The sequence below is a fragment of the Humulus lupulus genome, chromosome 8 (genome assembly GCF_963169125.1).
Source record: "Humulus lupulus chromosome 8, drHumLupu1.1, whole genome shotgun sequence".
NCBI classification, from domain to species: domain Eukaryota; kingdom Viridiplantae; phylum Streptophyta; class Magnoliopsida; order Rosales; family Cannabaceae; genus Humulus; species Humulus lupulus.
The window spans coordinates 135,190,103-135,202,098 of NC_084800.1; the positions used below are offsets into that span (position 1 = coordinate 135,190,103).

At 37.2% G+C, this 11,996-nt stretch overlaps 1 protein-coding gene across 1 annotated transcript; it reads right to left on the reverse strand.

Moving 5' to 3' along the window:
- Window positions 1–9,625: 9,625 nt before the first annotated feature.
- LOC133796087 (uncharacterized) lies at window positions 9,626–10,519 on the reverse strand. The gene is made up of 2 exons (XM_062233569.1): window positions 10,239–10,519; window positions 9,626–10,151 (listed from the first exon to the last, which is right to left on the reverse strand). The coding sequence occupies exons 1-2, from the start codon at window positions 10,517–10,519 to the stop codon at window positions 9,626–9,628; spliced, it is 807 nt and encodes a 268-aa protein (XP_062089553.1).
- Window positions 10,520–11,996: the final 1,477 nt, after the last annotated feature.

An 11,996-nucleotide genomic window follows, 5' to 3' on the forward strand; every position in this document is an offset into this window, starting at 1 on the left:
ATACACGCTCTCTGTAACAGTCAAGCGCTGCAGCCCCTTATGATGGCGCTGCAGCCCTAATTCAAGTCAAAAATTGCGCTGCAGCCCCTGATTATGGCGCTGCAGCGCCTAGGCAAATTTTGAAATGTTGATTCTTCAGGACAGGGTTGCAGCGCTAGAACAAGGGGCTGCAGCCCTATTTCACAATTTTTTCATTTTTTCTCTGTTTCACTCCCGTTTTGTACAAACTTTGCACCACTTCTCCTTGGACCCTACACATACACAACACAAGCATAAAACCAAACAAAACAACCTAGACACCTACAAATTAGATATAAATTGACACTAATAAGTGAATCTAAAATTCACTTATCAAACTCCCCCAAACTTGACAATTACTCGCCCTCGAGTAACGACTCAAAACATACACTAAATAATAAATAAACATAATCACACAACGCGAATCAAACCAACAATAACAGTCAAGCTTCAATTTCCTAAATACCATGGTTACATAAAGCTTCAGAAATTTCCCATCAACACAATCCAGAATTTCAATCTCAACCATTGCCATAATCAACTAATTATCATTCACATCCTTTAACTATTCACCATAATGATTAAAACTCAAGTAATTGACATAGTTATGCACATCAAATTCTCACAGTCATACCACAATCAATATTGTTCCATAAGTTTGCATTACTCATTATTCTCCACTAATGTAAACAACGCATGCTTAAGAATCAATAGGACTTTAATGGCTTACAATGTATGGCTTAGGTAAGGTAGATAAGAAAGTCATTTAGGCACTAATACCATAAGCATACTAACCTTTCAAACAACCATGTACACATAAATCCCCAACACCCGCATTGAATACCCTTGTCACGAATGAGATATATATATTTCTCTTTTTTTTTCTCTTTCTTCTTCGTTTCTTCTTTAGTTATTTTATATATATTTCTTTTTCATCTCTATTTTTTTTCAACACTCACTCCCCCAAACTTTGTGTATACAATATATTTCCTTAAGGGAGTGTATCTTCATGATAATTTTTTTCTTTTTTTTTTCTTTCAAGAAGAAACTTTCTCTCGTTCATCTTTTCCTCTCTTGAAAACCCAAAATGCTTTCCATTACAAAACCTCATCCCAAATTATCTTTGTATGCTCATGATATTAATATGGTTAGGATATTTGATAAGATTTTCGTTAGGTTTCAACAATTTCGGGGTTTCAAACAACAAATAGGCCTAGGCTCAATTAGGGTGACAAAGATACAAATTTTTTTCCTCGGGTTGGCTAGAAAGGCTCAAACGGACCAAACAAAATTGCCTACATCTTCTTCTTAAGCACACATTATCTAGGATTTCGTCTCAAATAACAAGTAACACAAATTCTAGAGTAATCAACCAAATATTTCCACAAATCCCATTTAACATGCATAACACAATCAATTAGCACGAATTTAACAATCATGGCAAAAAGTTCAATCTTTCCTCATATATTAGTCAATCATGGCAGCAGACAAAATCAAGCACACGGATGCAAAGTGGTTTTATTTCCTAACTTTATGTTCATAGCATTCATTACGTAATCTTGACTTTTAGTATTGATTTGATTCAAACACGACTTACAACAACCCGACTCTAAACACATATTTACAAAATGAAAATTAAAATAAAAAAAAACTTTCGTAAAGTCCCTCCCCCAAACTTGAATCAAACATTGTCCCCAATGTGTAACTACAAAGAAAAGGAAGGAAACTTACAAACAGTCCATGCTCGCTAATAAGGAGAAGGTGGTGGCGGTGGTGGTGGATCTTGCATCCCATGAAATGGAGGGGGATAAGCGAAATAATTATTCTGTCCTCTGTTCAATGTCCACTGAGCCACCAACAAATTTATCTGATCAACCTGATTATGCTCATATTCCCCTCGAGCAGCCAAATAGTTATGAGTTATTGTGTTTTGTTGGACAATATAGTGCATCATGTCATGCGAATATTGCATATGAAGATCAATTGGACCACTAAGAACCAAAGGAACATCCACATTCATTGTCCCCTCTTCATTCTCCGGAACATTGTCATCTTCCTGATTTTCAAGGTCCTCATCATCACTCTCCCGCCTTCGTCATTGGCCTTGTCTTCGTGGAGGTGCTGCTGGTGCTACTAAAGAGGCATTCAGATAACACGCAATTCTTGCTTGAGTAAGTTTCCCTTTGACTGGCACCGTTATATTAGTTTTTTCCTTTGGTACTTCATACATTACGCATAGATCTGTGATAAATAACCCAAACGGAAATCCCCCAGTAGTGGTGCCACGAAGAACAAACTGCATACCCTGACAAATAATTCTTCCAACATCAATAGTCATCCCCTTCATGATAGCAAATGCCAACCGCATCCGATCATTCGTCATATGGCTAACATGACCAGTAGGTATTAATTTGGATGCCACAAAGTAAAACCATGCTCGAGCTTCCTGATTAAGTTGCCATAAAAACATCCCATTAGGCTCATCATGTAATGACCCAACTATTTCTAAGACCTTGGACCATTAGATCTACTATACATAGCTACTATTTTGGGAAAGATACATAAGAAATAATATAACTTTATTAAATCTCAAAATATTGTATCAATTACATAATAATAGAAAATATGACATGGGTACCCATTGTTTAATACATAAAACTTAATTTTAAACTAAAGAAAATTGTTTACAAAACTAAATGCGGAAAAAACATGATTTAAAAGAGTAAACATAAATAACTTCATCCTCGATCGACACACAGTCCACACATTCCATCCATCCTCAACACACAAGCCAAGCTACCAAGAATCCTTCCGCCTTCCATATTCATTTTCCCGCATCACACTAAAAATAAAGGAATGAGCCTAGTGCCCAGCAAGGAAAACCTACTAAAAACATACATCATATATCATAAGCATAAAACTACATCATAAACATAAGCTATAAAACATATGACTATAAAAATATATACCATATATCATAAGCATACACTATAAAACATATGGCTATAAGAACATATACCATATAGGACTACAATATTAATGACCATTAACTCATTAACATGACATGCGATAAACCATCTAGGTCCCCTGTCTAATATCTGAGGTAGGTTAGATCACATGGTAGTATATGATAACCCATCTAGGTCCCATGTCTAATATCTGAGGTAGGGTAAACCATAACTCTAAACCATGAAAATGATAAACTAATCTTGGGGCTTGCTATCTAAGCAAGTCATATGCCGAAGCGACTAAAAACATAATCTTGGGGCTTGTTATCTAAACAAGTCATATGCCCAAGGACTACAAAACATAGCATACATATACTTATTATAGCATAAACATATCATAACATAAACATAGCATAACATATCATACAAACATACAAGATCTATCCTATTTTACTTACCAAAATACATGGATGATGAGAACAAAGTCGGGATTTTGGAACACTCCTAAAAACCATTAATAGAGAGGTGAGTTTTCTAAAAGAAAGAGATGAAGAGGAATGAACTAAACCATCGAGAAGATACTTACCAACAAGAAATCTCAAGTTCAAAGAACTTAGATGCCTAACTAAGAATAGAGAAGATTGGGTTAGGAATTGATTAGAGAAAAACTATAAGAACTAACAATACAGAAAAGGAATTAAGAATATGAATACCTTTGAAATTGCTATGACCGAACTACACCTCGAAACCGAAATACACTCTATGAACCTTACTTCCCAAGTGTCTAATAAGCTTAGAATGACAAAGCTTATAACCCCAACCCAAGTGTTTATCACTCTATAGTCTCACTAGCACCTAGAAGGTTCTGATCAATGCTTGAAGAATGAATGAAAAAGCTTGGTGCTAGGTCCTATTTATAGAGTTCTAGGAATAAAAATCTTCTTTTTGGCTTTGAATAAAAATAATGAATTTAATTATAAATATTTGAATATCCTTCAGCCAAAGGCTTAGGACTTGGTCAACAAAGCTTGATTTTTAAAAGCAAAAAATAATAATCAAATAGAATCCTAACTTCTAACTCCCTAAATCTCGTAACTCTAAACTAACCTATAGTAAAATCAACATATTTGGAGCTTTAGAACTCTGATTTATAATATATTTATACCGTTAGAAAGCTAATTAAATTATCTACAACTATTTAGAAATACTACTTTTCGAAATTCATAACATAACTGGGTCAAAAATAGGTTAGAAGTTACAGTATCCTAAAGTTACGAAAAATCTATTTAATTATCTAAATCACAAATAAATGAAATATCTAAATCACAAATAAATAAAATTGTGACAAATTTCAAGCTCCTAACAAAATCTGGTGAAGACTAAGTCTTATATTTCCCTTATTTTATCATTAAAATAATAATTCCTTAATAATCATACATATGACAAGTGTCATATTCCTATTGGTTCTATCCAAACCTTAGGAATAACTATGCTCATGACAAGTGTCATATTCTTATAGGCTCTATCTAAACCTTAGGTTATAATAATTATCATATTAATAACCAGCAATATTAATCAAACCTTATCTTATAATTAATATTCTTAAACTATAGGTTAAACTTATAAAATCCATAACTATTACTAGGAGTTTCCAACTAAGTCCCGGCTTGAACCAAAATCCACAATAATGAACATACTATAACTAATACTAGCTATTACTACTACTACTACTATCTAACTAGCTAAGTAAATTCTGGGACTCTACACATCATGAGCATATGCAATTCTAGCTCCGGGACATCCTAATGTTTCTGCTATAAGAACATAATCATGCTGATCTTGTAGAAACAGTTGGTACTCATCAGCTCATCATCAAAGCTCTTAGTATTTAAAAAATCATCGGCTGCCTTATAACTCCCCACAGGTAACCATTTTCCTCTCACAAAACATTCACCCTTCTCATTCAATTCTGGAAAATTAGCATAAAATTCATACACCCAAGAGATATTCATTCTAGTTTCTGGTTGCTTCACAACGGTTTCCCACTGCCTACTTTCTATATTGGCTCTATTTGGCTCAAAGATAACACACGAACTAGGTTGAGGAGCATATTCGATACCTCTTTCCTTGAGCATCGGTTTCCCCACAAGAGAAATATATCGCTCTTCCGCCTCCTTACTTACAAATTTGGTGGCATCAAATGGTGGTTCCCTAGAGGATGAGGGTCTTGAAGATGATGGTCTTGAACTATTTCTCTTAGGTCCCATGGTGACTCGGAACAACCCGCTAAACAACCAAACAATACCTCACTTCCCAATTAATCACGTATTAACCCCCCTAACAACTAAACAATACCACCAAACTTAATTCACCACTTCTTCCTCATTACAATGAAGCAAAAATCACCAAGAACTGTCACTTAAGCAATTTCTCAAACACTTGGTGGGAAAAAACGATTCTCACTCTTCCCTTCCACTTCAATCTTAATCCCCAAAATCACACTAATACTTCAAAAACAATCCATGAATCATCAATTCCAACAATGCAACTCACAACATTCATCAAACTCATAAAATAAAATTTCCTCTTACACATATATTCAAGAATCTAAGTGGTCCAAAGAGATGAGTAAATGACGTACTTGATGAATGTGAGTGTCTTGTGATCTTCAATGAACCACTATCTTCATAAAATTTGGCCACATTGAGAAGTAAGTGAAAACTTGAACAAAATGGAAGTTGGAGGTGATATATAGGATTAGTGGTAAGGAAAAATGAAAAAAAATGGGATGAGAGATTAGGAATGGTGATGAGAAAAGAATAATTTGATGATGTGAAATTGAGTAATAAGGAAAGAAAGTTGAGTTATGGGTGTGGGATGTTGATTTTCGGAGTAGAGGAGAAAGGAAGAAGGTAATGGTGTTTTAGAGAGAGAGGGAAGCAAATAAGGGTAAAAACCCTCTTTTTTTTTTTTTTCTGTTCGAAGTAGCGCTGCAGCGCCACTAACTGGCGTTGCGGCGCTAAGGGTCCTGATGCTCCAAATCCGTCCCTTTTTTTTTTCGTGAATTAGCGCTGCAACGCCTGATAGTGGCGCTGCGGCGCTTGGGACTGCCGAATAACACCCTCTCTGTAAGGGTGTGGCGCCGCAGCGCCTGATGATGGTGTTGCGGCTCTAATGTCTTCAAGAATTGCGCTACAGCGCCATAAAAGTGGCGCTGCAACCCCTGGAACCTATTTATTTATTTATTTTTTTTATATATGTATTTTTTTGTCATCATTTTTTTAACGATTTCCACGGTTCATAATAAACTTACTATTTTACAAAATAGATAATGTCTTCTAAAATAAATAAATAAACTATAAAAAAATAAAATAAAATAAAATAAACAATTAATAAACTAAATAAAAATTCTAAAACAATGGGTTGCCTCCCATTAAGCGCTTAATTTATCGTCTTTAGCTAGACATTGATGAAGCTTCAGTTGCTGTCTTGGAGATACATCGTCTCCACCTTCTTATGAATTTCACCAAAATAATGTTTCAACCTTTGTCCATTCACTTGAAAAAGCGAACCGTCATTATTTCTTAATTCCACAGAACCAAAAGGAGAAACTTTGGTGATAACAAACGAACCACACCATCGTGACTTTAGCTTACCGGGAAATAACCTCAAATGAGAATTGAAAAGTAAAACTTGCTGTCCCGGCACAAACTCTCGCTTTAATATCATTTGATCATGATATTTCTTTGTCCTCTCCTTGTAAATACGAGCGTTTTCATATGCATCATTCCGAAACTCCTCCATTTCATTCAGCTGCAATAACCTCTTCTCACCCGCTGCTTGGTAATCAAAATTCAGCTTCTTGATCGCCCAATAGGCCTTGTGCTCCAATTCTACTGGTAAGTGACAAGCTTTGCCAAATACTAGTTGATAAGGAGACATACCGAGAGGAGTTTTGTATGCTGTCCTGTAAGCCCATAGAGAGTCATCAAGCTTTTGAGACCAATCTTTTCTATTTAAATTCACTGTTTTCTCCAAGATGGACTTGATCTCTCGATTTGATACCTCAGCTTGGCCATTAGACTGGGGGTGATAGGCCAAAGCCACCTTATGTCGAACACCATACTTCATCAAGAGTGGTTTAATAACTTTGTTGCAGAAATGTGTTCCTTCATCACTTATTATCGCTCTTGGAGTTCCAAAACGATTAAATATAAATTTCTGCAAAAAAGAAGAAACCACCTTGGAATCATTTGTAGTAGTGGCTATCGCTTCGACCCACTTTGAGACATAATCAACATCGAGTAAGATAAACAAGTTCTCGAAAGATGGTGGAAAGGGCCCCATGAAGTCAATGCCCCACACATCAAACAATTCCACCTCTAAAATCACATTCATGGGCATCTCGTTTCTTTGCGAGATATTTCCAACTCGTTGACATCTATCACAAGTCTTGACAAAAGTGTAGCAATCTTTAAAAATTGAAGGCCAATAAAAATTCGATTGCAAAACTTTTGCTACTGTACGCGATGGCCCGAAATGCCCACCGTAAGGTGCCGAATGACACTGCTCTACTATTGATTGAGTCTCTTCCATTGGTACATAGCGACGAATCATTCGATTCGTACTCATTTTGAACAAGTATGGATCATCAAAGAAATAGTATTTAGAGTCATGAATCAATTTCCTCTTTTGATGTGCATTAAAATCAGGAGGAAGCTTGCCACTAACAATGTAATTCACGATGTCGGCATACCATGGAAGTTCTATTGATACAGCCAGCAGTAACTCATCCGGAAATAATTCTTTGATCGAGTCTTTACATTCAGCTTCTTTATTCTCTAATCGTGATAAATGATCTGCCACAAAGTTCTCTTTCCCCTTCTTATCCACAATCTCAATGTCGAACTCTTGAAGTAACAATACCCAACGTATCAACCTTGGCTTGGCCTCCTTCTTTGCAAACAAATAACGAAGTGCTGCATGGTCTGTGTATATAATAACTTTGGAACACAAGAGATATGGTCTGAATTTATCGCATGCAAACACCACCGCTAATAGTTCTTTTTCAGTGGTTGAATAATTTCGTTGAGCATCATCAAGAGTCTTGCTCGCACAATAAGTTGCTCGGAAAATCTTCTCTCTTCACTGCCCCAAGACAGCCTTACTGCATAATCACTAGCATCGCACATAATCTCGAATGCTTGACTCCAATTTGGGACAATCATAATAGGGGTTGACATCAACTTCTCCTTTATCAACTCAAATGCCTTCCTACACTCTTCGTCAAAAACAAAATCAGTATCTTTTTCTAGGAGATTGCATAGTGGCTTGCTGATTTTCGAGAAGTCTTTATAAACCTTCTGTAAAAACCTGCATGCCCCAAAAAACTTCTTATCCCCTTGACATTCACCGGTGGAGGAAGCTTCTCAATAATGGCTATCTTGGCTTGATCTACTTCAAGACCTTCCTTCGAAACTCGATGCCCCAACACAATTCCCTCTTGAACCATGAAGTGACATTTCTCCCAATTTAGCACAAGGTTCTTCTCTTCACATCTACAAAGGACCAATGCCAAGTTGTGCAAGAAATGGTCAAATGACGACCCAAAAATAGAAAAGTCATCCATAAAAACCTCCATGATCTCTTCTACCATATCTGAGAAAATGGCCATCATACACCGCTGAAAAGTGGCAGGTGCATTACAAAGTCCAAAAGGCATCCTCCTATAAACAAGAGTGCCGTAAGGACATGTGAAAGTTGTCTTTTCTTGATCTTCAGGAGCGATTGCTATTTGATTATAGCCTGAATATCCGTCTAAGAAGCAGTGATGATTATAGCCAGCTAAACGGTCAAGCATCTGATCGATAAATGGAAGTGGGAAATGATCCTTTCTAGTCGCCTTATTCAACTTCCAGTAATCAATACAAACTCTCCACCCTGTCACTATTCTTGTCGGAATCAATTCATTGGCTTCATTCTTGATCACTGTCATCCCCCCTTTCTTTGGTACAACTTGCACAGGACTAATCCAAACTACTATCTGAAATAGCATAAATGATCCCAGCATTCAATAGCTTCAATACTTCTGCCCTCACCACTTCTTTCATGGCTGGGTTCAATTGCCTTTGATGCTTAATAGAAGGCTTGTAATTTTCTTCAAATAGAATCTTGTGCATACAAACAGTTGGGCTTATTCCCTTCAGATTTGAAATTTCCCATCCTATTGCAGATTTATATTTCCCCAAAACTCTTAGCAATTTTTCAGTTTCACATTCTAAGAGTTTTGATGAAATGATGACTGGGCAAGTGAAATTCTCTCCTAGATACTCATAACGCAAATGAGCTGGGAGTTGTTTCAAATCTTGCTTTTCCACCACTTCCTTCTCAACTTCACCTTCCTTAGCTTGACAAAGAGTTTCTTCAACTTTAATACCACTAGCACGAGGAATAGCACTAAGAGCCATCACACATTCAGCCACTTCGTCACCCACAAACTCACCATTCACCTTCTCCAAATCAGATTGAGTAATACTAGAATTAAGGCAATGTTGTAAAGGATCAACACATAATTCTTTTCTCATTGTCTCTTCTACTACTACCTCGATAGAATCCACACGGTGACACGTGCTTGTGTTGTCATGCTGTTGTAGTGCTTGCTAAATGCTGAATTTAACCTCTTCATTGTTAACCCTCAGTGTCAAATGACCACCTTGTACATCAATAAGAGCTCTTCCAGTAGCTAAGAATGGACGACCAAGAATAATGGGGATTTCATGGTCCTCCTCCATATCCAATTTTTCCACCTTAACCAATACGTCTTCAATCACTCCCCTAGGATAAGTAAGTGACTGATCTGCTAATTGAAGAGTAATGGTTGTGGGCTTCACCTCTCCTACCCCCAACTTCTTAAAAAATAGAAGTGGCATCAAATTAATACTCGCTCCAAGATCACATAATTCCTTGTCAAAGGATGACCCTCCAATAGTGCATGGTATAGTAAAGCTACCAGGATCTTTCACCTTTTGAGGCAACTTTTTCTGTAAGATAGCGCTGCATTCTTCTGTTAACTTCACAGTTTCAAAGTCTTCTAATCTTATTTTCTTTGACATGACTTCTTTCATGAATTTCACATAATTGGGCATTTGCTCAAGAGCATCTGCAAATGGAATGTTTATGTGAATTCTTTTGAAGATTTCTAGAAACTTTGCAAACTGTTCATCTAATTTCTTCTTCTAAAATTGTTGAGGGTATGGAATGGGAGGTTGATACATTGGAAGGCTATCTTTCTTCATGTCAGTCTTGTCACTTCCACTCTGCTTCTTGGCTTGCTCTTCCTTGTCTACCTCTCGTACCACTAGCTCAACTTTCTCCTTTGAACTGGCTTGAACATTAACCTCATCAAGCACCTTACCACTTCTCAAAGAAACTGCTTGGCATGATTCCTTTGGATTTACCATAGTGTCACTAGGAAAACTTCCCTTCTGATTAGAATTCACAACATTAGCTAATTGGTCCACTCGAGTCTCAATTTTCTTCATTGAAGCACCCATGTTAGTCATATGGGTTTCTATATTGTCGAGTCTTGCTTCCTTTTTTCCAAACCTCTTGTTAGACACCATAATAAAAGTTCCCAAAATGTCTTCCAACGATTGCTTTTTTCTCTTGTTGCTATTGAGAATTGAATCCCGGAGGTGGTTGCAGCACATTTTTATTATTAGCATAAAAGAAATTTTCATGGTTGCGCAATCCTGGATGATAATAATTAGGCATGTTGTTGCTTCTGTAATTATCGGGGAAGGAGCGGTTTGCCATAAACTGGGCTTGTTCTGGACTCATATCTTGCCCCTGCATTGCAGCAGCCGCTGCTACACTCTCCATAACCGTTGGATTATTTTTCGCTGACAGAGTAGCCATTTGTGTTTGTAGAGCAGCAATTTTGGCATGCATGGCTGTCATCTGATTAACTTCATATAACCCAGCAATTTTCCTTGGGCCTGACCTCTCATTGGGCCACTGATAACTGTTGGTAGCCATTTCCTCCATCAAAGTGAAGGCTTCATCAGCTGTCTTGGCTAATAGAGCACCCCCTGCAGCAGCATCAACTATTGTTCGTGTTGGAGCATTCAACCCTTGATTAAAAATCTGAACTTGCATCCAATTTTGATAACCGTGTTGTGGGTAAAGTCATAATAAGTCCTTAAACCTTTCCCAAGCATCATAGAATCGTTCTTGCTCTAATTGTTGAAATTGCCCAATATCGCTGCGTAATTGGGCTGACTTGGAAGGAGGGAAAAACTTAATCAGGAACTTTCTTGCCATCTCATCCCATGTTGTAATTGTTCCAGGCTGCAAAGATTGCAACCAACTCCTGGCTCTATCCCTCAAGGAGAAAGGGAAGAGACACAATCTGATGACATCATCAGTAACGCCATTCATCTTCACTGTGGCACATACCTCCAGAAATATGGCCAAGTGAATGTTAGGGTCTTCAGTAGCTAAACCCCCAAACTGATTTTGCTGCACCATGTTGATTAGTGCAGGTTTCAATTCAAAGTTGTTGGCAGCAATGGCTGGATTTGCTATTCCAGTGAGATTTTCATTCACAACAGGCATGCAAAAATCACGCACTTCCCGCTGCGCTGGATTAAGAGGAGCCCCACCAGCTGCTGGTTGATTGTTATTATTTCCATTGTCACCGTTGTTGTTCACCCCGTTGTTGTCCATATTAAGCTCTTCAGTCCTTTTCTTAGTTCTCAATTGACGGAGTGTGTGCTCAATTTCAGGATTCAGAGGCTCAACAGGCGCAAAACTCCTAGTCCTTCGCATATACTGAGTACACAAGCACAATCTATAACGTTAGTAACAAAAAAAATAAAAATCTAATTTAAAATCAAGACTTAAAGTTTCAATATTAGTAAAATTAATTTTAATCCCCGGCAACGGCGCCAAAAACTTGATACAGATTTTTCTTCCGCAAGTGTACGATGTATTGCAATATAGTTTTAATTTAAAAGATGTCGAACCCAC

Coding starts and splice junctions, on each gene's coding strand:
- LOC133796087 (XM_062233569.1), bottom strand. CDS start 10,519: ATGGGTGCTTCAATGAAGAAAATTGAGACTCGAGTGGACCAATTAGCT. Junction 10,152..10,238: donor AAGAAAGATAGCCTTCCAAT/GTATCAACCTCC, acceptor AATCTTCAAAAG/AATTCACATAAACATTCCAT.